A 27,717-nucleotide genomic window follows, 5' to 3' on the forward strand; every position below is an offset into this window, starting at 1 on the left:
CTTGGCTCTGTAGTTTTTGTCCTTTTTCCCTGTATCATTAGGTACATATCCTTCAAAGTTTTACCTTTGTGTTGTACCTTCACAACTATTGAAACAAATAATCAGTACTGCTTACTGACTTGAACCTACTAATGTCATATTGTATAATTAGATTTTAGTTACAATGTCATCTTGCTCTGACCATAAGTAAATTTTTTCCTCTCGTGTCACCTTATAAAGTATCCTACATTCTGCCTAGATATACTGAGATTTTTATTCCTTATTACCCAGTATTATTCAATATGATTACTGTGTTTACAAAATTTTGACTTATATTGGAAATTCCAAATTTGAAATTTCCAATTTGGAATTATCTTTGCCAAGATAATGAGAAGCTGAGGAGATTCTTATCCCATCTTTTGAGGGAAATATAAAATTACTCATCTGCCTATAAAAAATCTCTGGTCCTGGCCTGTGTGGTTCAGTTGGTTGGACACTGCCTGCAAAGTAAAAGGTCGCAAGTTCAGTTCCTGGTGAGGGTACCTACCTCGTTTGCCAGTTCAGTCCTTGGTTGGGGCATGTAGGAGAGACAACCGATTAGTATTTCTCTCATGCATCAATGTTTCTCTCCCTGTTTTCTTCCTCCCTTTCCCCTCTCTTTAAAAGTAAGTAAATAAAATAAATTTTTGGCAGAGGTATTTTTAATATGTTGAATTCTTAGCCATTTTGTTATTGATTGCTATGTATCTGGGTGATATTTTAGATGAGTATTAGAAACTTTCTGTTGTCAAGGAATAAGCATGTTCACTGAGTTACAGTTGTGGTATGACAATTGAATAACAATTATATCTTGATGAATCAGTCTCATCTAAATCTTAATTGCATAACGCATTGTTTAGTCACTTCCTGATTCAATAAGAAGTCACAATATGTAGTCATTTAATAGCTAGTATGTTCTACTTCGTAGCTTGCAGAATTTCCTTGGCGAGTAAAGAAAAGTTCACAAGAAATGGAAGACAAATGAAAATTCTTTTAGAATGCACCTCATCTAGTCTGTTTCCTATAATTCAAGGTGGCTGTGAAGGAATGTTCTTACATAGAGAACCCTAGGTATACTTAAATATTAAATCTGCTATAGCTTTTGTTAGTTAGAAATTAAGCAAATATTTTTAAATGAATATTTTTAGTATACGTTTTATTCCCCGGTGTCTTGTAAAACATCATTGATTTGCTGTATTGACGTTTTGACGGTAATCCGTGGGGGGGGGGGGGACTTTTATTGTGATGCAGTGCACACTTACGTGTTTCAAGAAACAAAAATTCACCTGAGTTGCACTCTGATACTCTCTATTCTTTTCTTCATTAAAAAGAAGTCTAACCCACCAAGTTGATTTCCTGACCCATCAATAGGTTGGGTTCAGACTCATAGTTAGGAAGACACTGCCATACAAGATCAAAAAGTAAATTTGTTTACCCTAAGTATTAGCAACTGACTATTCTAAAGCAGCTTGAACATTTGTAAAGCTTTATTATTGCAGTTTAAAAATAGCTTTAAAAACATCTTGCTTTTTTGAATCCTCTCTGCTGGGTAATCACTAAGTGTTATGCCACTTTTATTTTCTGGACTTCAAAATTGTTTGGAAGGTATGCTCAAGCAATAAAATCAGATACCTTGGTTATGTGTGTGCCCTTACAATTAAGAATATTTCAGTGAATAGAAAATAAGTTTCAAGTTAATTATTTAAGGGGATATCATTAAACAGGACAAAGCATCAACCCTTGGTAATGAAAACATTCTAAATATGAAAAGTCTGTATTGTTGACAAATGTAGTTTATCAATTAAAAGTAAGCATGATTATTATCATATGTGGGGATATTAATAACTCACTTTTTGTTGTTTCACCTTTGCAACTAAGAGGTTTACAGTTCTTGGTTGACATAAAAGTTTACAGTTAAATATACAGGTAACTTTTAGTACAATATAAAAACCATTAAATGTCACGACAAGTATAGATAGAATTCAGATGATAAGTTCCATTTCCTGGCTTTTTATGATGGCTTATGTTTGAACAGTTGGAACTGGTGAAAAGGGCATGTCACAGAAGGGAATAGATGTAAAAAGGCAGACAAATTTGATGTGTTCAAAAAATAAAATATAGTCCATTTGGGTTGCAGTTTGATGTAGAGGCAGTTTTTAAGAAGAGAAGAGAACTAACATCTCTTGTAAATCCTACCTGCTATAGGAAATAATGGGATGGATTTGAATGGGGTGAAATTAGACAGGGAGGTTAGTTAAAAATTCATTGAAATAGTTTAAAAAAGAAGAAAGGAAATTGAGTAGGACGGTATCTACAAAAATAGAACACTTTACCAACATATCAGTAAAGTCAATACAATCTGGCAACGGATTAGGTTCATTCTTTAATATTTCTGTATCTGCTGTCAGTTTTGGTGACAAAAATATGAACAAAATACATAACTCTTTGCCTTAAGCATTTTAGTCCAGTGGGAAATTCACATGTTGACATTTCAGGGTAATGCACATGCTGCCGTAAAGGAAAGCCAGTGTGCCCTGGGAGTGAGTGCACCAACCACTACACTTAAAGCCACATGGATGAAGAAGTCTGGTCCAGAGAAAGTCAGTAGGTAGAATTATATTGGAGGAAGAAATAAACCCTCTGTGTCAGTTTAGGGATGAGAGAGATTGTGGTAACATTGTAGAACTGAAAGTTCATTTTGTCTATATTCTGGGACTGTAGAGGAGGCCAAGGCCAAATCATTCAGAGCCCTGAAAACCCTAATGAAAGGTTTGGGCTTTATCTTTTGAGCAGAAAGGAACTGTGATAAATGACTTTTAGCAATGGAGATTGCATGTTACATGGATTATTTTAGTTGAGGGTGTTTTAATTATAAGTAAGAAACTCAAGAGACAAAATTATCCAAGTAAGAATATGCAGGGTAGGAAGTATAGCTGATCTCCATTAACAAAGGTCTGGAACCAGAAAGTTATCAATTAGCAGGTGCTTTTGCTCTATGTCTTCCTCTTCCTCCCCTCAAGGTATCTTTTGTCCCTAGCTTGTGCTTCATTGTTCTTTGTATCCAGGCTTCTCTGCTTCTCTAACTACAGAGCTAATCCATGGCCATTTAGTTTTTCTCCCAATTCCAAATCCCTGGAGAGAATCTGATTGGCTCATTAAGTTGTCTCCTCTTGGTCTGATTAGCTGTAGCTAGGAGAGCATTTTAGCATAAGTATAAACTGCTTGAACACCCACCCCTCTCATAATTAAGAGGGTGCAGTGATGTATGGACTGAGCAGATATCTCAGAATGAACCAGCGTCAAAAGATCATACTGAAAAATTGTGGGTAGGGGGACTAGAGACCCCTGTTAGAATAGAGTAATCCAGGCAATAGATACTATTGAACTGAGTTAGCATAGGGAATAAGAAGAGAATGAATTTGTGATAAAGATTTAATCTCCAGAATTGTATGTTAAGTTTGATTGGGGGGGGGCGGTCAGAGTAAAGAATAAAGGCTTCAGTTACTGTGAATGGATTTTGACAGCAGTCCCTGAGCTGGAAGAATTTAGAAGCAGATTTGATAGGGATTTAAGAGAGCCAAGACAGCCCTGAGGAGAATCATATTTGAGGGTAGCTGGTGGGAGAAAAGGAACCTACAAGGGAAGACTGATAAGGAACAGAAGGTAAGAAATATCAGGAGGATGCAGTGTTTTTAGGAAACCAAGGAAAGTGTTCAGACAGGGTAATATAGTGCTTGAGATTGCTGGACAGCAGAAAAAAAGTTCTGTTTGATTTCAGAGCAAGGATCAGATTGATAACATTGGCGAATGTGTTTAATGAAAATAGTGAAAATTGAAGCAGAGGGTAGAGGACTTTAGAGATGAAGAGACCAAAATAAATATAAATAGTGCTTGAGAAAGTGTGCTGTGAGAGAAAGTAGAGGAGACCAATAGCTAGAGATTTATTCTTAACAGTGAAATAGTGTTTTTAAAAATTTTTATTAATTATACCATTACAGTTCTATTCCCCCCTTCATTCCCCTCTACCCTGCACTCTCCCCACCCCCACCAACCCTCCCTTTAGTTTATGACCATGTGTCTCAAATTCTTTAGATTCTATATTTCCCATACATTCTAAATATAATCTATTTTCTACCTACCATCTATGCTACTTATTTTCAGTACCTTCTCCCCCCTTCTCCTCCTCCCACTCCCCTGTTGCTAACCCTCCATGAGATCTTCATTTCTATGGTTCTGCTCCTGATCTAGCTGTCCTCTTAGTTTGCTTTTGTTTTAGGTGTGCTGTTAATAACTGGGAGTTTGCTGTCCTTTCACAGTTCATCTTTTTTATCTTCTTTTTCTTAGATAAGTCCCTTTAACATTTCATATAATAAGGGCTTGGTGATGATGAACTCTTTGAATTTGATCTTATCTAAGAAGCACTTTATTTGTCCTTCCATTCTAAATGAAAGTTTTGCTGGATAGAGTAATCTTAGTTGTAGGTCTTTGGATTTCATGACTTGGAATACATCTTTCCAGCCCCTTCTTGCCTGTAAGGTCTCTTTTGAGAAATCTGCTGACAGTCTGATGGGAACTCCTTTGTAGGTGACTGTCCCCTTATCTCTTGCTGCTTCTAGGATTCTCTCCTTCATTTTAATCTTGGCTAATGTAATTATGATGTGCCCTGGTGTGTTCCTCCTTGGGTCCAACTTCTTTGGGACTCTCTGAGCTTCCTGTACTTCCTGGAAGTCTATTTCCTTTGCCACATTTGGGGAGTTCTCCTTTATTAATTGTTCAAATAAGTTTTCCACTGGTGGCTGTTCCTCTTCCACTTCTGGTACCCCTATAATTCAGATGTTGGAGCATTTAAAGATGTCCTCGAGGTTCCTAAGCCTCTCATTTTTTTTGAATTCTTGTTTCTTCATATTTTTCTGTTTGGTCATTTTTTTTCTTCCTTCTGGCTCACTCCCTTGATTTGAGTCCCAGTTTCCTTTTCATCACTATTGGTTTCCTGTGCAATTCCCTTCATTTCAGTTAGTTTAGCCTTCATATGTTCTTCTAATTTGTGACTAAAATCAACCAGTTCTGTGAGCATCCTGATCACCAGTATTTTGAACTGTGTATCTGAAAGTTTTGCTATTTCTTTGTTGCTTAGAGTTATAGGCTCTGGGGCTTTGAGATCTTCCTGAGCCATTTTTGGTCTATTTGGGCCCGTTAAATATGAGGAGCAGAGCCTTAGATGTTCACCAGGGCAGGGCCGCTCAGGTCACTGGGTTGTGACACTGTATGTGGGGACGGGGTTAGAGCGGGGAAGTGGTGGCCCCCTCTGCTGCCTCCTGTTCCTGGGGCCTGCTCGGTCAAGTCTCACCGCTCACTCCCTCACTGGTGTATGCGCATGAATGTGCAACCACAGTCAACCCGCCACCCTGCGCCCTCGCTGGATCTGCCAGCCACTCACTGGGTCGCTCACTGGGTCCACCTGTTGCAACTCCACGCCTGGGATCCACAGGCCTGAGTCTGTCTGACCGAGTTTTCCTCTGCAGCCCCGCTCTGCCAGCTGCTGGCTTCGCCCCTCTTACCGGTCAGGCTGAAGAATTCATTATTATCAGACTTCCGAAAAGTTCAGTTTTCTGTGTTCTGGCTGTGTTCTCTGTTGCTAATATTTTGTTGTCTCTCAACTTGGTTGTGTGAGAAAGCATGGCGTCTCCACCTATGCCTCCATCTTGGCGGAAGTGTTCGAAATAGGGTTTTTTAAAGTGTGTGTGTGTGTGTGTTTTAAATAGCAGGGTATTTGTTATATTTGAGTGCTAGGAGAAAGAGTGGTACTTATTTAAGCAAGGTCAGGAGACTTACTCAGAGCATTACCACACTGTAATAGTAAAGAATGATGCAAAAGTGATTATTGTATGGACACTGGTTTAATAAAAGTAAGTTGACGTATTTCCTGACTTCTATTTTCTCTAGTGAGGAAGGATTAAAGATTTAAAGGAGCAGGCAGGGAAACTATTTTGAAATAGATACTGTAGAAATTACAGAAGACAGCTGACTAGGAAAATTTAGGGTTTTCTGTCTGGCCTAAATTGAAGGCCTTGAATTTAAAAGCAGTGCCATTATGCACCTTTGCATTTTTTTGTTCAGCAGCTGAGATAAGGCTCAAAAGATGGCAACTGTTAGTTTGGTTCTTACTGTTCTATTTCAGATTGGTGCATCGGGAGAGAACAGGGATACTGGCTTAGTAGTGATCTAACTAATGGACCATGGCATATAAACTGAGGAAGGAAAAGTAAAAGCACAAGAGAACTGATAGGAAAGAGTTGTTAAAAGGTCTGGGGGACCTTATATGTAAAGAGTGAGAGTAACTCAGTAACAATTATTTCCTAAGATGAAGATGACACAAAAGGAAAATGAACCAGTAGTTTCTTTAAGGATTTCAAAGCTGTGCTACTAGAACAATAGTATTGCTGATATAGAAATAGATATGGAAGGAAGAGCAACACTTTGGACAGAATAAAAAAGTTCAGTTTTTCACTATTCCATTTTTAAACTATTTTTAGAAAGGGGGCAAGGGAAGGAGAACGAGGAAGGAGAACGAGGGAAAGAAACATGGATGTGAGAGAGAAACAACGATCAATTGCCTCTTGGAGGCTTCCCGACTAGGACTGAGCCTGCAACCTAGGCTCGTGCCTTGACCAGAAATAGAACTGCCAACCTTTGGCTTTGTGGGATGATGCCCAACCAACTGAGCCACAGTGGTCAGGGCAGGTTACACTATTTTGGAGTATGGATACTCCTGTGGAACATCTGATACTGAGATGACCAAGAGGCAATTGAAAGTATAGGAATGAGATCAGGACTGGAAACAAAATTTGGATATTATAATTGAAGCCATTAATTTACCAAGGAAGGGAAATAATGTAGAGTGATAAAGTCTTCTTTTGTACTGTGTATATTTAAGGACAAGGAAGTAGAGACAGTGTGCTTGCTAGGTTTGAGCAGTTTGTGGAGAAACACAAGAAGGTTAAAGAGTAGTTGAGTGAACAGGCCACTGGATTTGGGAACTTGTGAGTTGTTCTCCAGAGGGTACAAGAGATAGGGGAACATAAAAGGAGATTTTAAAGATTTGAGGAGTAACTGTGACTTCTTTGAAACATGTTTATTGCCAGCAAATGATTCAAAAATTCCAAACTAGTAGGAAAAAAGCCATTTTATTTACTTCTGCCAGTTGGTATCCTGGATACCCATGTTATGTTTAAATTGTCTTCTAAGTGATTTCATGAGCTTTTTCCATGCATAGGTTATTAAACTACTCTAGAAATTCATACTCTGGGGGGTGGGGAGAGGATTATAGGAGAAAACACTTAACATCTGCTATAGATTCATGCAGGGAAAAAATATGTTTAGTCTCTGCCCTTCATTGCTGTTCCTATGTTGGTAGTGAAAAAACAGGTTTGTCTGTTGTTTTTTTTTAATCCTCACCTGAGGATATATTTTATTGACTTTAGGGGGAGAGGAACATCCGTATGAGAAACATCTATCAGTTGCCTCCTGTAACACCCCGACCAAGGATCTAACCTGCAGCCTTTTGAGATGATGCTCCAACCAACTAAGCCACCTGGCTAGAGCAAAAACAAAGATTTTTGTGGCCCAAGCTTAGTTCTTCCCCAGTGAAGGGCAACTTGAAGATGAGATAGAGCTTAAAATTAAAGTTTTTTCTGGGTGATTAATTTGTTTTGTAGCTGGACAGTTAAACTTTTTAACTATTGCAAATGTTCAACTTAGATTTGTCATGCTAGTTATCACAATCAAATGGAAATGCTGGTTTTCTTCCCATCTTGCTGAGCTTTCAGATTCTGAAACATGGTATAATTTACTCTGAAATGTAGTGAGTTTTTTTATCTGCTGGAAGCAGGCACATTTAATTATAGAAAGCTGTTTTTGTCATGGAAACATTTTCTTCTAATACCACCTAGCATTTTTTAAATTTTTTGATCATATAGCCATAGCTCGTGTGGCTCTGGATTGAACACCGGCCTGCGAACCATGGGGTCACTGGTTTGATTTCCAGTCAGGGCACATGCCTGGGTTGTGGGCCAGGTCCTTAGTTGGGAATGCATGAGAAGCACCCACACACTGATGTTTCTCTCCCTCTCTTTCTCCCTCACATCCCCTCTTTCTGAAAATAAAGAAAATCTAAATAAATAAATATAAATAAAAATTTTGATCATAATTACATCGCTGGCAAGATAAAGTATAGTAATTACATACAGAATTAATTAGTATGAACAAAGTCCCTGGTAACATGCACCTGGGACACTTTTTCATTTGCTATTTCTAATTCATGGTTTTAGAAAAAGTCTCTGGTGGTAGCTGAATGTGATCAACATTTTCTTCTCTTGTGAGTCTGAGATTCTTCTAAAAGACTTGGCAAAAATTACTATTAGAAAATACGAAGAACTCACACGACTGCACTGTAAGAAGACACCCAACCCAATTAAAAAATGGGAAAAGGACTTGAACAGACACTTCTCCAAGGAGGACATACAGAGGATCCAGAGACACATGAAAAGATGCTCAATATTGCTAGTTATCAGAGAGATGCAAATTAAAACCATAATGAGATACCACTTTACACCAGTCAGAATGGCCATCATAAACAAAGCAGCAAACAACAAATGTTGGAGAGGTTGTGGGGAAAAGGGAACCCTAGTTCATTGTTGGTGGGATTGCAGACTGGTACAACCATTATGGAAACAGTATGGAATTTTCTAGAAAACTAAAAATGGATCTGCCTTTTGACCCAGCAATTCCACTGCTAGGATTATATCCTAAGAGTCCTGAAACACCAATCCAAAAGAATCTATGCACCCCAGTGTTCATAGCAGCACAATTTACAATAGCCAAGAGTTGGAAGCAACCTAGGTGCCCATCAGTAAATGAATGGATAAAAAATTATGGTACATATACACAACGGAATTCCATGCAGCAGAAAGAAAGAAGGAGCTCCTACCCTTTGCAACAGCATGGATGGAACTGGAAAGCATTATGCTGAGTGAAATAAGCCAGGTGTTGAAAAACAAATACCATATGATCTCACCTTTAATAGGAAGCTAAACAAGAAAATATGCAAGCAAAATAAAAACAAAGACACTGAAATAGAGAACAGGGGGACAGCGACCAGAGGGGAGAGGGGAGGGATTTAGAGGAACAAGTATAAAGGACACAGGGACAACTAAGGGGGGTGGAAATGGGAGGGAGGTGGGAGCACGGGCCAGGGTGGGCTGGGATGGGAGTAATAGACAGAAAATTGTATTTGAAAAATAAATTTAAAAGTTTAAAAAAAGAAAATGTAATTCTCAAAGAAGAATATTTATGTAATGAATTTTTTTTGGATAACGTAAGAGTTAACTAAAGATACGTTTGCTCTTAAAGCTAGATATTCTTTCTTGCATAAGAACTCATTAGAAACTTATAGGAACTTTCAGTTATGAACTCTTTTTAGCTTTAAAATGAAAACACCTTTTGTATATTTTGGGAAATAGTATATTCTTTCCAATTAGATTACCTTTTTTTTTAATTGAATTGAATGTCATTGTGAACATCGGTATTGTGTTTTAGCCCCTAACATGAATAATCTAGATACAATTGAGAAGCCCAGCACCAACTCTGTAATATTTTGAGGTTTTTGTCATTTTGAGTGCAAAGCATTTTAGAATCTTGCGTAGGAACTAACAGAAATGTTAAGATAATATCACACCCCTATTGGGTTTATCCACTCTTTACTCTGGGCTACCTCCCCCAACCCTCCCCCCTTTCCCTCTGGTAATCACCAAACTGTTGTCTGCGTCTTTGAGGGTTTTTGTTTGTTTTGTTTTGTTTTTGCTTTGCCTTGCTAAATCCCTTTATCCTTTTCACCCAGTCCCAAATCCCTTCCCTTCTGACAGATACTGACATCTGTTTGTATCTGTGTTTGTTTGTATATTGTTTCTTTTGTTCAGTAGATTCTACATATAAGTGAAGTCATGTAGTAATTGTCTTTCTCTGGCTTATTTCACTTAGCATAATGCTTTCCAGGTGCATCCATAGTGTTGCAAATGGTAAGATTTCTTTCCTTTTATGGCTAAGCAGTATGCCTTCATGTAAATATAACACAGCTTTTCTATCCACTGATGGGTACTTGGGCTGCTTTCAAATTTGGGCTACTGTAAATAATACTGCATTGAATATAGGGGTGCATATACTCTTTTGAATTAGTGTTCCAGGTTTCCCAGAAGTGGAATCACTGGGTCATAAGGCAGTTCCATTTTTAATTTTTGTAGTAACTCCATACTGCTTTCCACAGTAGCTGTACCAGGCTACATTACCACCAATAAGGCACTAGGGTTCCCTTTTCTCTACGTCCTTGCCAATGCTTCTTATTTGTTGATTAATAATGATAATCATTCTGACAGGTGTGAGGTGGTATCTCACTGTGGTTTTTAATTTTCCATTCTCAGATGATTAGTGACATTGAGCATCTTTTCATATGTCTGTTACGGCCATCTGTATGTCCTCTTTGGAGAAGTGTCTAGTAAAGTAATTTGCTCATTTCTTAATTGGATTGTATGTTGTTTTCGTACTGAGCTTTATAAGTTTCTTATAAATTTTGTTTATCAGATGTATCATTGGCAAATATATTCTCCCATTCAGTGGGTTGTCTTTTCATTTTGTTGATGATTTCCTTTGCTATGCAAAAAACATTTTAGTTTGATGTAGTCTCATTTGTTTATTTTTTTCCTTTTGTTTCCTTTGCCTGAGGAAATGTACCAGAAAAAAATATTGATACAAGCAATATCTGAGATTTTACTGCCTATGTTTTCTTTTCTAGGATTTTTATGGTTTCAGGTCTAACATTTAACTCTTTAATCTGCTTTGAGCTTTTTCTTGTGTATGGTGTAAGAAGATGGTCTAGTTTTGTTACCGAACAACAAGAGGTCCGAGGGAGGGGCAATACAATATTTGGCCCACTTAGGGATGCCCAAAACTGCTATACAACAGGGGCCCCTCCCGAAAACAAAATACTAAAATCTACTGGGCCCTTCTGTCCGCCGCCAATTGGAAAGACATCTCTTAATGCCAGAGATTTGTGAAAAGGAAACAAAATGTTTATTTAATGCTATTCAGGCCTAATGCCACCACTAAAATATCAAAGTCCTTTAGGATATACACCTACACCCACACAGCACTCCCTTCTCCCACTGTCCCAACTCCGGGTACTGTAAACCAGGAAAAGAGCACACGTCTGTGTTGCAGGCCGCTGGCACCGTCAGCTGTGTCACCGTGCAGGCAGGATCTCGAGTTAATCCAAAGTACTGTGGTACCTTCTCATGGTCCACTGGCAAGAGTCCTTTGTACCCAGTTCCAGTCATAGTCTCTCTTGCTTTTCAGGCCACGCGGCCAAATGGGCATCCTAAAGCTGCGTGGGCCTCTTCTACCAAAGCTGCATGGGTCTGCACTCCACCAAAAGCATGTGGCTTTCTTCTTCACCTGGCTGCAGGGATCTCCATTCTGGCAAAGCTGCGTGGTTCTTCCCTTTCACCTGGGAAAGAGGGGGTCCGCACCCTGCCAAAACCGCGTGGCTCCCTCTTTCACCTCACCAAGAGGGGGTCCTCATTCTGCTGAAACCGCGTGGCTCTCTCTCCATCTGGCCAAGCGGGGACACTTCATGTCTTGGAGCCAGTCTTTTCCAAGCTCTCACACAGGTCTTCTCACTCAGGAGTCCCTCGTTACCCTCCTGAGTCCAAACCCTTCTCACTCAGGAGAGCAGCCCCTAGTTCCCATCTTGAGTCTCTGCCATAACCTTCTCCCTCGCTCCAAACTTGGCCACTGCTATTTAACATATCTATGAAACCAGTTAAAGTTTATAGATATGTTAAATAACCATTCCTCCAGAGGTTAGCTCCAAAACTGTTGCTATGCAAAATAGCTCTCAATGGCCTGGCTCCATTCATCCCTTCCCCCTGGGGGGGGGCGGTGAGGACATCTTATATGTCTCTCCAATATTTCTATACACTTTGAATTCTGGACACCTTTCTAAATATTTTTTTTGGGGGGCCCCCCTGGCTGCACCCTGTATCAGTTTCACTTTTTTTGCAGATACCTGTCCAATTTTCCCAACACCATTTATTGAATAGACTATCTTTACCTCACTGAGTTATTTTGCCTTCTTTGTCAAATATAAATTGACTAGAAAAGTATGGATTTATTTCTGGGCTTTCTATTCTAATCCATTGATCTACATTTCTGTTCTCATGCCAGAACTGTGCTGTTTTGATTATTGTGGCCTTGCTGTGTAGTTTGATATCAGGTATCATGATTCCTCCAACTTTGTTCTTCTTTCTCAAGATTGCTTTGTCTGTTTGGGGTCTTTTGTGGTTCCTTATAAAGTTTTGGAATGTTTGTTAGAGTTGAGTGAAATATGCCATTGGCATTTTGATAGGAATTGCATTGAACTGTAGATTGCTTTGGGTATATAGACATTTTAATGATGTTAATTCTTCCTGTCCATGAACATAATATATGTTCCCACTTATTTGTATTTTCTTCAGTTTCTTTTTTCAGTGTCTTATAAATTTTAGAGTATAGGTCTTTTATATTCTAGGTTAAATCTATTGCTAGGTTATTTTATTCTTTTTGAAGCAATTGTAATGGAGTTGTTTTTTTAGTTTTTGTTTCTAGTAGTTCTTGATTGGTATATAAAAATACATCTGATTTCTGGATATTTTATATTCTGCTACTTAATTCATTTATCAGTTCTAGTAGTTTTTTGATGGAATATTTAGGGTTCTCTATATACAATATCATGTCATCTGCAAATAATGAGGTTTTTTTCCTTCCCACTTTGTCTTTTATTTCTTTTTCTTGTGTGATTGCTGTGGCTAGTACTTCCAGTACTGTGTTAAATAAGAGTGGTGAAAGTGGACATCCCTGTCTTGTTCCCAGTCTTAAGGGAAATGCTTATAGTTTTTGGCTGTTGAGTATGTTAGCTGTGTGTTTGTCATATATGGCCTTCATTATGTTGAGGAATGTTCCTTTTATTTTCACTTTGGTGAGAGTTTTTATCATGAATGGGTGCTGGATTTTATCAAATGCTTTTTCTGTATTTGTTGATAGAGTCATGTTGTTTTTATTCTTCAGTTACGTGGTTTAATCATGTTTATTGTTTTGTGGATATTGTACCAACTTTGTATTCCTAAGATAAATCCTACTTGATCATTGCGTATGATCATTTTAATGTATTGCTGGATCCAGTTTGCTAATATTTTGTTAAAGATTTTAGCGTCTATGTTCATCAGGGCTATTGGCCTATACTTTTCTTTTTTTTTAGTGTCTTTATCTGGTTCTGGAATTAGGATAATACTGGTCCTGTAAAATGAGCTTGGGGGTTTTCCCCTCTTAATTTGTTTTGGAATAGTTTAAGAAGACCAGGTGTTAGTTTTTTGAATATTTGATAAAATTCACCTTTGAAACCATCCAATCGAAGACTTGTTAGAATTTTGTTTTTGTTACTGCTTTAATTTCACTAGTTGTAGTCTGTCTAGATTCTCTAATTTTTCTTGATTCAGTTTTGTAAGATTACATGTTTCTAGGAAAGTATCCATTTTGTCTAGATTGTCTAATTTTTTGGCCTATAGTTGTTTGTAGTATTTTCTTAACAGTTCTTTGTATATCTTTGGTGTTAGTGGTGACTTCTCTTTCATTTCTGGTTTTATTTATTTGGGTCCACTTTTTTTGTTTTTCTTGATAAGTTTGGTTAAAGGTTTGTCAGTCTTTTTCTCTCCAAAGAATTAGCTCTTGTTTTTATTTTCTTTTGGTGGTTGTGTTTTTTTAAAGACTCTATGTTATTTATTTCTGCTCTGATCTTTATTATTTTCTTTCTACACACTTTGGACATTGTTATTTTTCAGGTTCTTGTAAGTGTAAAATTAGGTTATTTATTTATTTATTAAAATTATATTTTATTGATTATGCTCTTACAGTTGTTCCAGTTTTTCCTTTTTGCCCTTCTCAACTGGGCACCTCCCTGCCCCTGCACTCCCTTAGGCAGTTCCCACCCTGTTCATGTCTTTGGGTCATACATATATATTCTTTGGCTACTCCATTTCCTATGCTGTAGTTTACATCCCCATGACTTGACCATAACCACTAATTTGTACTTCTTAATCCTTTCACCTTTTTCACCCAATCCTCTATCTGCCTCCCATCTGGCAACCATCAAAATGTTCTCTGGATCTATGATTCTCTTTCTATTGTACTTGTTTTATTTTGTTTTTTAGATTCAGTAGTTGATAGATGTGTAGTTTTTGCCATTTTATTGTTTATATTTTTTATTTACTTCTTCTTAAAGAAGACCCTTTATTATTTCATGTAAGCTGATTTGATGGTTATGTACTCCTTTAGTTTCTCTTATCTGGGAAGCTCTTAATCTGTACTTCAATTCTAAATGGTAGATTTGCTAAATAGAGTAATATTGGTTGTAGATCCTTGCTTTTCATCGCTTTGACTATCTCTTGCCACTCCCTTCCACCTGCAAAGTTTTTTTATTTCTAAGTATGTTTCATTGATTATGCTATTACAGTTGACCCATTTTTGTCTTATTTATACTCCCATACCTGGTACCCACATTTCCTCCAGCAATCCCCCCGCCTTAGTTCATGTCCATGGGTCATACATATAAGTTCTTTGACTTCTCCATTTCCTATGCTATTCTTAACCTCTTCCTGTTTGTTGTGTACCTACCAATTATGCTTCTTATTCCCTGTATCTATTTCTTTATTCTCCCCTTTCCCCCACCCTGTTGATAACTGTGTGATCTCTATTTCTGTCATTCTGTTCCTGTTCTAGTTGTTTGCTTAGTTTGTCTTTTTTAGATTCAGTTGTTGATAGTTGTAAGTTTGTTGTCTTTTTACTGTTCATATTTTTATTCTTTTTCTTAGATAAGTCCCTTTAACATTTCATATAATAAGGGCTTAGTGATGCTGAACTCTTTTACCTTGACCTTATCTGGGAAGCACTGTGTCTGCCCTTCCATTCTTAATGAAAGCTTTGCTAGAGAGAGTAATCTTGGATGTAAGTCCTTGACTTTAAATACTTCTTTACAGGCTCTTCATGCCTGCAAGCTTTTGTTTGAGAAATCAACTGATAGACTTATGAGAACTCTTATAGGTAACTCTCTCCTTTGCTCTTGCTACTTTTAAGATTCACTCATTATCTTTATTTTGGGGTAGTATATTTATGATGTGCCCTGGTGTGTGCTTCTTTGGGTCCAACTTGTTTGGGACTCTCTGAGCTTCCTGAACTTCCTGAGAGCGTCTTTCCTTTACCAGATTGGTGATGTTCTCCTTCATCATTTTTTCAAGTAAGTTTTCAATTTTTTTTGCTCTTCCTCTTCTCCTTCTGGCACCGCTATGATTCAGATGCTGGAATGTTTAAAAGTTGTCCTGGAGTTTCCTAATAAACCTCTCATCATTTTTTTGAATGCTTGTTCCTTCAGTCTGTTCTGGATAAATGTTTATTTCTTCCTTCTATTCCAAATGGTTGATGTGAGTACCGGTTTCCTTCCCTTCACTGTTGGTTCCCTGTATATTTTTCTTTATTTCACTTTGCATAGCCTTCACTTTTTCCTCTGTTTTGTGACCATACTCAACCATATCTGTAAGCACTGTGATTACCAGTGTTTTGAACTCCACATCTGATAGGTTGGCTTTCTCTTCATCACTTAGTTCTTGATTCTGTTTTTGGAGCTTTGATCTGTTTTTTCATTTGGGCCATATTTTTTTTGTTTCGGCATGCCTTTTACAAGTTGTAAGGGGTTTGCCCCTTAGGTATTGCCCCTTGGCCTTAGGTATTTGCCAGACTGGGGCAACCCATGCTGCTGCATGTGGCACTGTATATGGGAGAAGTATCGGAGAGGGAACAATGTTGCTTGCTTGACTCTCAGCGAGCTTTCAGTCACTTCTCCCTCTACCCACAAGCAACTTGGTCCCTTCTGGTGCTGATTCCTGGGTGGGTAGATTTGTGTATGTTCTAGAACCCTGTGGGTCTTTCCAGTGAACTCTTCTGTGAGTCTAGACATTTCTCCCACTGCTGCAACCCCCACAAGTTTTTAGAGCCAGAGATTTTCAGGCTTTATTTCCCCTCACTGAAACTGTGTGTTGTGTGGTCTGCCTCACACTCTAGTTGTTCCTCCTAGTTTATCCACATGCAAATGTGGGACTCCTGGCTCTCCATCTCTGTCCCTCCTACTGCCTTGAGTAAATGTTTCTTCTTTAACCCCTTGGTTGTCAGACTTCCATACAGTTCAATTTTCTGGCAATTCATGTTTTTTTGTTTTAAATTTGTTGGCCTTCTTTTGGTTGTGGAAGGAGGCAAAGTATATATACCTACACCTCTATCTTGGCCAAAAGTCTCAAAAAGATGTTTAATGTTATTATCCATTAGAGAAATACAAAATTAAATCCCTGCTGAGATACTATACACCTGCTAAAATGACTAAAATAAAAATCATTGTCTTTAAGTGTTGATTGGACATTGGAAAACTAGATCATTCATGCATTTCTGGTGGGAATACAAAGTGTAAACAGCCACTGTAGGAAAGACTTTACCAGTTTCTTACGATGTAAAATGTACAGTTGCCATGTCCTTCTCCTGGATATTTACCCTAAAGAAATTAAAGCTTATTTTCACACAAAAATTGATAGAGGTTCATAGTAAATAGCTTTATTTGTAATGACCATACGAACAGGTGAATGGATAATAAGCTATATTCATACATCAGAATAATATTCAATAAAAATAAGAACAAATTCTTGATATACCACCAGTCTGGAGGATATTGAGGACATTACACTGAATGGGAAAAGGCAATCTCAAAAGATTCCACATTATGTGATATCATTGTATAAAATTTTTAATTGGAAAAATGTAATTGCCAAGGGTGGAGTTGGCAGAAGTATATGCTTATATAAAAAGATAGCATGAAGTACTCTCTTTGGGATGATGAAAAAATTCTCTATCCTGATTGTTGTGGAGGTAACATTTATATATGTATGTGATAAATTTACACAGAACCATGTACACAGTCAGGACATGTAAAAACTCAAAATGTGACTAAAGTTTGATTATAGTATTATACCAATATCAGTTTTCTCATTTTGATAACGGTACTATAGTTATGCCAAATGTTGTCATTGGGTGAAGAATAATCTGGAAGTCTGTACTATTTTTGCAGCCTGTAAATCTAAAATTATATTACAGTAAAAGAGTTTTTTTGGTTTTTTTTTTTTTTTAAGACACTGTTAAGAAAATGGAAAGGCAAGCCACCAGTTGGGAGAAAATTCTTGCAAAACGTCTGATAAAGGATGTATATTTAGGGTATACAAATATTAGAATTCAATAACAAGAAGACAATATGGGCAAGAGAATTATCTATTTTATCTAAAAAATATATGAGTAGCATGTAAGCCCACAAAAGATGCTCAGCATCATTAGTTATTAGCAAATAAAAATATAAACTACAGTGAAATACTAATATACACCCACTTGTATAGGTAAAAATTAAATCGCAATCACAAGAATGTGGAGCAGCTGGAACTCTCATACATTACTGGTAGGAATAAAAAAATGGTATGGCCACTTTGGAAAACATTTGACAGTTTCTTATAAAGTTAAACATAGAACTCAGATATCCCACTCCTAGGTATGAAAGGATGCTAGGTATACTAGTATCATTTATAATAACCACAAAACTGGGAAGAATCACATGTCCAAATGGTATATCCACACAATGGAATACTACTCAGTGATAAAAAGGAATGCAGCATAGCTGTATCTTAAAAGCATTAAGGCAAGTGAAAGAAGCCAAATGAAAAAAACTACATGCTGTATTATTTTATTTATATGAATATTTGGAAAAGACACAACTAAGAAGTTCATTGGTTGCCAAGGGTTAGTGATAGAGGAAAGGGATTGACCATTCAGGGAAATTTTTGCAGTAATAGAAATATTCTATATCATGACTTTGATGGTGATAACAGGGCTGTATACATTTATTGAAACTCATTCATTGTATGGTTAAAGTTGATGGATTTTTTTTTAGAGCCTTCACATGTGTTGTTTCTTATGTCCAGATAGCTCCCTTCTCACCCTTCCTGGTTAACTCACATTCAGTGTTCAGCTCCTGCTCAGACATTACACCACTAGGGGAAAGAACCTTTTCCTGAGCTCAGACTAGTGTTGACTTGCTTCCATTTTTTCTTCATTGCTCTTAACCAGCCATTTTGTCTTAAATGCAAGCTCTGTAAATGTCTAGATGCTGATTCCTGTTGTATTCTTAGTACCTTAGCATAGAGCTTGAATCAAGTTCTCTTCATCTCCTGTTCATAGGAATGGGAGCTGTGGCTTCTGAGGAGGGTACCTGTAACTGGGGCTGCTTGCTTAACCTTGGGTCCTCTGTCTGCTGCCTCCACACTGTCCTGCGCAGCTGCTATCACAGGTCTGTCCAGACTTCTCCATGGACCCCACTCCTTCCGGTAGGCCACCCTTTTCTGAGAAGGGAGAGAAACTTTTCCTTGCTATTGTTATTCTTTTAACAGAAAAGGAAACCTGCCCTGACTGGTGTGGCTCAGTTGGTTGGGTGTCATTTCGCAAAGTAAAAGGCTGCCATGTTCTCACATGCCTGGGTTGCGGGTTCAGTCCCTGGTCAGGGTACATGCAAGAGGCAACTCATCTGTGTTTCTCACATTGATGTTTCTCTCCCTCTCTTTCTCCATCCACCCTTTCCCCTCTCCCTAAAAATAAATTAATGAAATATTTTTTAAATTACACAATTTTTTTTAAAGAAAGGGAAACCTGTCCTGTGTATGATCCTGAATCTACTAAGCTTTTTCTTTGATTTCCAGCAAGTAGAGTAACTGCAACACAGCCTTTCTGTTCCCTGCTTTGCTAACAGTAAATAAACTCCTATAAAGCACCAAGGGTACCTCTTTATCTTCCTAAGGAGAGGAATGCAAGTCTTTTGTGTAAGCTTAGAAAATCTGATCTGCACACACAATAGACTGTTCTCATGAGGTACACACACTGTCAGCTCTGTGTTCCACTATTATTGTCTCCAAGCCACAGGCAGACCCAGTTTCCAGGGTAAATATGTAAAATAGTTGACGAAGGACCTGACAATTAACACTTCCCTCCATTCCTCGTTCTGCTTCTCTTCCTCCCTATTTCCCTACTCTGGTAGACAAGGAGGGAATTCAAGTTAAGGTACAAAACTGACCTGGATTACCAGTACCTGCGCTTGTTAATCTGTGAGTATAGCTGAGTGTTTAAATCATTATCAAACTGTTTAAACCCTCTCTGTTTAGGCAGAATTTGTGAGACTTGTCATTCCAGACAGTCTTCTCTGGAATATTATATGACTAGTTTAGTTACTGATTTTGAAAATGTTTCTCTGGGCCTTTTTTAAATTTATCTAACTCTTCCATTACTTTCAATTTATTTCTTCTGTAAAATTTGTATTGTTTGGATGTTTAGTTTTTGTTTATTTTTAATTTCATCACACCTGAGAACCCTTGTTAATTGTAATGTTCTCTTTCATCTGAATTATTGCAGTAGCTCATTAGTTTTCCTCTTCCAACTCTCTTGTTCTCCACTTTCTGTGGCTTCTACCCTTCTCTTAGAATTGGGCTATTGGAATTCAGTTCACGAGCTTCTACATGGTAGGCACTTTGTATTTGTTTAATTAATTCTTTGTCTTGTAACTCTTATCGGGATGTTATTTTTGTTTTATTAGCATTGTCTTACAGCTGCATGTGCGCGCGCGCACACACACACACACACACACACACACACACTCTTCAGACCTAACAAGTTTCTTGGTTTATTGTGGTATGTAAGGATAGGGTTGAAACTATCTTGCTATATACCTTTTGCAATAGGCCACTTTTGTCTAGTAAGAATGGATAATAGTTTTATTAATAACCAGTACCCAAAAGGGTAGAAAAAGACTACCTTGGCTTTTTAATCAGACAGGTGGTAATAACTATGCTGAGAACTTAGATCATGCTTTTGATACCCCAAACAGTTCAGAACAGTATTGTTTTGATCCTGATATACTAAATGCTTTTCACTCTCTCATATTTTCTCATTTTTTAAATAATAGTATGTCTTCTTATTTTTCTACCTCTTTCAACCATTACAACTTCAACATGTACATCACTCCCAGATGTTGCTTTTGGGGATCAAGGGCTGTTACAGTGAGAACACTGTGCTGCTCTGGGCTTGTTAGATAGGAGTGATATGTATTAACTAGCTTACTGGAATATAAATTTGTTTTTCCTCCCATGTCACTCTAAATGAGATTGTGAATTATTTTCAAATGAAAGTTTTTCAATCTCTCACAAAAAGGACTGGTTTTAAATTTCATACTGTGGAAGTGACCTTGAAAATATGTTTTATTATAATTATTTGCTGTTTTTTCCAGTTTTCCAGTTAAGTTGAGACATGTATGCATATTAATGCCAGGGACTTCTAAATTGGAGAAACTGTTTATTCTTGTACAAGTTTTGTGTTTAAACTATTAGTCGTTTCCTTAAGTATAGCAGAATGCTAACCAGGCTCTGTGATGTTTTTTTCTTTCTAATTGTGTTTTCTTTTTCAAATTGTGTGTGTGTGTGTTTTTAATGAAGCAGCCCTTTTAACATAATCTAACAGTTGGTGTTACCGTTAGTGAACTGAGAACTTGAATTTTAAGATTACACAAATTCATTTTGTTAACAATACCTTTTGTTCCATTTTGCAGCTTCTCAGTGAATTTTTGGATGAAGCCATTAAACTAATTGCTTGCCATCATGAGCAGAAGTAAGCGGGACAGCAATTTTTATAGTGTAGAAATTGGAGATTCTACATTCACAGTCCTGAAACGATATCAGAATTTAAAACCTATAGGCTCAGGAGCTCAAGGAATAGTATGGTAAGTTTTTACTTCCAAAAATTAGGCAAAGAATTCTTAACTGCTACTATTTTCTCCTTTTTTAATATAGATATCTTGGTGAAAATATTTAATTTGTCTCAAAAATAATTAAAACTATAAAATTTATATTAAAGTTGTAACACAGTAAGTTGTTTTAATCAGGGATTAATGATCTTTTTATTATTCATAAAACATAACAATAAATCAGCACAATCATCTTTAAGTATAAATTATGATTAAATACTTGGCTGTAAACCATGTAGAAACAAATACCTGTACCAGGAAAAAATAAATGGGATACTTATTAATTTCATGTATACATTTATTCCCATAGTTGATTGTTTAATAAGAAGTTTTACTTAATCATCACTTTCACACTATAATGAAACTCTGAATTTCAGAATCTTATTTTACTCTGGGGACTGAAGTCAGCTATATCATCTAACTTTGTGTGCTTCAAAACTCTTACATATTTTTAAAATGTATTTACAAACTAATTTCTGTAAAAGGTCTAGAGTTTATATATCAGCATAATTCCTTACAAACTGAAAGGCAAAAAACACTCTTGGGGACTGTTCTGCTAATGATTTTAAATCACTAATTTAGCATAATAAGCTAGAGTTTGGGGAAAGTTTCTAAGCCTCATTCAAGCACAACTATACCGATTACCTGTTCTTGAGCCAGATGTCTTTCAGAATCTATTAAAAAATTATGTGCTTATTACTCTCAGTAATAAGTTTCTCTCAGTTCTAGAAAAACTCTTGCACATATACACAAAGAGAAATACATGGAACTGTTCTCTGCAGCATCGTTTATAAAGCAGCATCAAATCAGTCAATAGGAGAATTTTTAAAATATGGTATATATGTACAGTGAAATAGTATACAATATTTTAAATGAACTAGAGCTATATGTAACAAGGGTAAACTCTGTATTCTTGAAGTAATATAGTCAAAAATTATAGAAACAGTTATTTTACAATGCATTTTTGGCTTGCTGGTTGTCATTTGAACAAACTATAGTTAATCAACTACAAATTAAAGATAAAGAAAATGTGATAAAGTCAATATGGGAAGGATGCTGAAAGCCAGCTCTTAGTTTAGATTCTAGGTCTGTGATTTAATAACTTTCTGACTAATAGCTAATTAGTACATCTAAGCCTGTTTCTTTTTTAACAGTTGATTTAGACTTCTATTTTTACTGTTTTTTTCCCATTACAGTTTAGTCCCTTTATACCTCCTTCCCCCACCCCCCATAATCACCACACTATTGTCCATGTCCACAAGTCCTTTTTTCTCTGTGGTCACTCCCTCCACCCCCATCCAGTCCCCACCCAACTCTAGCTGTCATTCTGCTCTTTATCTATGAGTCTTCAAAGTTTTGCTTATTCTTCAATAAAAGTTTACTATGAAACAAACAAATATTCAATAAATTTTAACTCACTCTTATGTTACTATCGAATCAACTGAAGAAAAATACATTAATGTATTTTTTTAAAGACATAATTTTGGGCTTCAGTCATAGATAGTATGATTCATTGGGTCTGGATTAGGAACTCTGAGTTCCCAGATATTTCTGATTGTACACATTTACTAATCAAAAACTAGACATCTAATTTCCTTGGATATAAAATGGTATAACCTACTCAGATATGTTTGAACTTCAGAGTTTGAAATATTATTTTGACTTAGCAGATAAAAATTAATAAGAATGAATTTAATGCTTAAAAATAAAATGTTTCATCTGAAATAGTCAAAACTTCTAAACATTTTGCATGACCCTTAATGTTTGATTTTTTAATTTTTCATTTAGGAGGGACATATCTGTAAATATGTAAATGTGTAAATTATCTTTCTAAGTAAAGATCATAATACTTATGTATATTTTGGTATGTATATACAGGATGGGACAAAAAAGGTTTACAGTTGTGAGAGCAGAAAGTACAGACTTTATTCTCATATTATTACTTATCAATTATTTTCCCTGTGAACAACTATAAACCTACTTCTTACCCACCCTGAAAAATGTATAAGCAATAGTTATGCTATATATAGAATGTATAGATGTGTTCACTTATGCAGTACCCATTTCTTAACACATGTATTTCTATAGTATATTTGATATAGTAAGACGGCTACAAAACAAACTCGAGTTTCCATTTAGATAAGAGAATAATTTTAATCAATAATGTGTTGACTTTTCGAACATTAAATAAACAGAAATAGTCTTTTATAGTATGTTAGGTGATCCAGTGTGAAGAGTGTGACCTCATGTCTTAGTCGTCTAGTCTCATCTTTGCTTTTTAACTTTCTGGCTAACCTTGGGCAAAGTGCTTAATCTCTGGCCTTATATCAGGCAGTGGTGAATCCAAATGATTTTTAAAGTTTCTTTGAACTATATAATATTTTATAATTTTAAGATACTTTACCTTATTTGTGCTTTAGTTTCTCTGACCTGTCCTATGTGTAACATGCCATTTGGTCAGTGTCATGGGAGAGGAAAATATGAAGAGTAATAAGTATGATGTTTTATTCCCCAGAATTATAGGCATTTCATTAACAATTACAAAGCAGCCTATAAACACCTTCATTTTTAATTCCCTCTCTAACACAAATTTTAAGGGCTTTTTATATAGTAAAATAATCTTTTGTATAGATAACCTCTATGTCCCCTTTCTTCTTTCTGTATTTATGTGGCATCCAGAGAGCATGGAAGTGACGTACTTAAGTAGAATTCTTCAGCAAATATTTTGAGTAGAATTGATGACCACATACATTCTTCATTCTATCTTTCCTTGGTGTACATGCAGGGTGAATGGTTCACTTAGGCTTTAACCTGTCTTTTGGACCTGAATACTTACTAAAAATGTGTGCATTGCCCTGGCTGGTATAGCTCAGTGGATTGAGCACGGGCCTGCGAACCAAAGGATCGCGGTTCAATTCCCAGGCAGGGCACATGCCTGGGTTGCAGGCCGGTTCCCAGTGGGGGACGCATAAGAGGCAAGCATACATTGATATTTCTCTCTCTCTCTCCTTCCCTTCCCCTCTAAAGATAAATAAGATCTTTAAAAAAAAAATGTGTGCATTGAGTGCCTATTTGTAGTCTAGGTGGATCTTGGAGGAACCCAGTGAACAGGTAGTCTCTCTTCACAGTCACAATCCATTTTCTCTTTGAAACTATTAGCATTTGAAGAGACAGTATTATACATTATGTGGAGTATGCTGTAGTAGGTATAGAAGAAACATTTGATCATCAAAGACTGGAAACCGATCCACTTGCATTATCTTTGGAGAAAGTAAGGAATCTGAATGAATGTTTCATAAATTCAGTTTTGCAGATTTTTTATTAAGTTGTTTGTTGTTTTTAATTTCTTATTACAGTGCCGCTTATGATGCCATTCTTGAAAGAAATGTTGCAATCAAGAAGCTAAGCCGGCCATTTCAGAATCAAACTCATGCTAAGCGGGCTTACAGAGAGCTAGTTCTTATGAAATGTGTTAATCACAAAAATGTAAGTGAACATTTTAGAAAATTTCTTAAGTATAGATGATATATAGATTTGTTCATATGTGAAAATCAAAAGCCAAAAACATGAGATGTTTTAAATTGTTCTTCTGGATTGAAACATTGTTTAAAAGGTTTATATATCTCTACAGTGTGAATTTTTTCTCAACCTTAGTAAATTAAAAGAAAAACAGCTTCTGAAATTTTGATTGTGTGGTTTTCTGATATTTGTAAAAGGACTTTGAAAGAGATGTTTTAGAAGAACGTTTTTAGGCTTCATCTCATCTTTTACTTGTTTACTGTCATGCTGACATTTCAGAAAATGAGCCTTAGTGTAGATTGTTCTCATTCTATTTCAGTGCTCACTGGTCACTTCATGTGGAGGATAACCAGCAACTATAAAGCAGTTGAGCAAAAACTTTAAAACATATTTAAATGGAATTAGAAAAACATTCCAGTTGTTTTCTAATAATTATAAGGACTTAACCACATAACTTTCACTCATTTTGAGAATAAATGGTTTCACTTTTTAAAGCTTACATTAAGTATAATGATACTTTTACAAATATTTTAATAGAATGTTATCTTCATGTTGAGAGGAAATAAACTGGGGGTGAATTGTGCAAGGAACGTTTTTATGAACAACTAAACCGGAAGTATCTGATTAGAGATGTTTTGTGGTTTTTGTCCAAAGGAGTGTATAAAATGTCATCAGCTCAGTACTTTCTGATTGCAGATGACACAATTTACCACATTTTCAAAATTAACGAAGTACAAAGCCTCTGTGTATTGGAGTTAATTAGATTAGTCACTAGGGGGAAAATTTTATGGAAATTAAGGATTAGGCTCCTTATTTGGGGAGTTCACTGTTATTTTGAAGACAAAGCAAATATACAAAGAGTTAAAGACCAAATATAATAAAGTTTAATAGAAGTTTAATTGTCAAACCATGGTGAATGAGAAATAAGTGCTTAGATTCCAAGAGAGAAAAGATTGCTGTACAATATAATAAAATGAAAAAGCTTTGAGAAAGGGTGGACCCAGACTGATTCTTAAATAACGGAGTAAAAATTGGATTGCTGAAGAAAGGCGACCTGCCAGAGAGGAAAAATAGAATTAAAAAAATTTCAAGTCAGTCAGTGATGGGGAGGTTGTATCAGCCAATCTTCTGGTAGGTGGGACCCAGGCATGTTGCTTGTCAGGTTTTGCTGGTGGCCTCCAGCACTCAGAGCTACTAGTGCTGCCCTTTGCAGCCTGTTTCATGGCAGTGGTGGTGGTGCCAGCAATGCCTTAGTTTCATATGAAAGATGGCCAGTGACTCCCACCTCCTCAGCCTGGGCAGCTGCACTTCCTGAGTCTGGACAGTCGATGGCTCCATCATCTAAATGGAAGGTGTGGAAAGTTTGTTTCACAGACTCCTAACGGGGGTAGCTCAGATCTATCCAGCCACTACCCTTGCCACCTAGAACAATGCTGGCACAGACTAGGTGCTCAACACATATTTGTTCAGTGAACAAATGTAAAAGTAAATATTTTCACTCTGTAATGGGTGGATGGTTTTGTAATGTCTTGCCTTATCAGTGTTTTCATGTTCTATACAGATCATTTCTTTATTGGCCTAAACATCTCTGCCTTTTTTCTTTATTGCAGTAAAATACACATATCACAAAACATAGGTGGTTAACCATTTTTAAGTGATACTAAGGCCATTCATATGATTGTGCATTTCCCACTCTTTTCATAGGTGGTTTTGAGTTTCCTTTTTGACTTGGTCACTTATCTTTGAATACACTTTTAATATGTCACCTAGAACACAGCACTGCATGTCTAATTGAATCTTCCAAGAGGAGCTGAGACATGTCATTTTCCATTTTCTCTTGACTGGACATTATAATCCTGGTTGAAAATCTGGCCCTTATTTGACTTACATTGCCTAAGCAAGTTACTCTTTGTTACAGGCCTGCTCACAGATTGCGTTTCTCCCATCCTTCTTTGGTTTGGTTTGGTTTGGTTTGGTTTGGTTTGGTTTGGTTTGGTTTGGTTTGGTTTGGTTTGGTTTGGTTTGGGAGAATAAATATAGGACTTTCTGTTTCTCCCTATTAAATTTTACATGAAAAACTTGGTTTCTCTTCCTGGACTGTTAGGGATTGCTTTGTTCTTCATTCTGACTTTTCACTTGTTGACTTTACTTCCAGTTCTGCTCAGGATGCCTTCTTAATAGCTGGATTAGTTCATTAGCAACCTTTGGCTCTACTGCAAATATTGCATGTCTAATTAAAAGTTATCTAGGTATCCCCAGTTCTTCATCTTATTCACATGGAGATGATTATCAGAGAAATTTTTTAAATGCTTTTTTGAAATCTTCATATATCTAGTTGCATTTCTCTGATTTAGTATTGTTTTGTTGTTTTTATTCACAAAAGAATATAAAGTTTCTCAATGAATTTTTACCTGTTCCTGCTCCTAGTAATTATTACTTCTTTCATAGTAGTCATATGCTGCCCATAAATCATATCAGTTTTTAACTTTTGTTTGGCTCTAGCTTATAATTTATGTAATTTTCTTTTTGAAAAATCAGGCAGCTGTTTTAGTGTCTTTGTAATAGCTCTATTAATATGCACTTTATATAGCATACTACTCATCCATTTCCTCTGAACAAGTCAGTGGTGTTCAGTTTATTCATTGATGTGACTTTTTCCATTATGTCAGAAAGAAACCCTATATCATTTAGCTCTCATTTCCCCATCTCCACCCTTCTTAGCTCTAAGCAACCACTAGTCTCCTTTCCGTCTATATTTCTTTCATCTTTAACACCTCTCTTCTACTCTAAGACTTCCCATATGTTAGTATGAACAGTTTTAGTATTTCTCCAAGTTTCTAGGCATGCAGTTTAACTGGTTAAGACACTTGAGTTCCTTTAGAGCAGTAAATGTTTTTTATTATCACTTCCCCTATCTTAAATATGTTTTACCCTTTCTGGTCTGAAAGTTTTCCCAATTTATTTACTGAACATATATTTGAATGCATTCTATAAGCAAAGCTTTATACCTAGATGAATAACATGGATTCTGCCCTAATGAAGTTTATGTCCTATCCCTGAGTGTAATTGTCAGCAAACATTTTAAAATGTGTGTCAGATAATCTTTCTTTGTGCCAAGGCTATAAAGGGAATAAGACACAGCTCTTTCTAACAAGGATCTTGGTATGGTTGGGACA

The 27,717-nt window shown here is 36.6% G+C and overlaps 1 protein-coding gene across 5 annotated transcripts in view; it reads left to right on the forward strand.

Moving 5' to 3' along the window:
- MAPK8 (mitogen-activated protein kinase 8) overlaps nt 1-27,717 on the forward strand; it is a 140,183-nt gene that overhangs the window by 75,036 nt on the left and 37,430 nt on the right. For 4 of the 5 annotated variants that reach the window (XM_037142082.2, XM_037142101.2, XM_037142074.2 and 1 more), the window contains 2 exons: nt 20,828-20,998; nt 24,379-24,508. In XM_037142082.2, the coding sequence (XP_036997977.1) occupies nt 20,877-20,998; nt 24,379-24,508 (252 nt within the window). In that variant the 5' untranslated portion in view covers nt 20,828-20,876. Of the gene's footprint in view, nt 1-18,442; nt 18,564-20,827; nt 20,999-24,378; nt 24,509-27,717 lie in introns of those variants that run through there. The other variant, XM_037142093.2, reaches the window with a different exon arrangement.

The sequence above is a fragment of the Artibeus jamaicensis genome, unplaced genomic scaffold (genome assembly GCF_021234435.1).
Source record: "Artibeus jamaicensis isolate MK-2021 breed Jamaican fruit bat unplaced genomic scaffold, CSHL_Jam_final contig_332, whole genome shotgun sequence".
Taxonomy (NCBI): domain Eukaryota; kingdom Metazoa; phylum Chordata; class Mammalia; order Chiroptera; family Phyllostomidae; genus Artibeus; species Artibeus jamaicensis.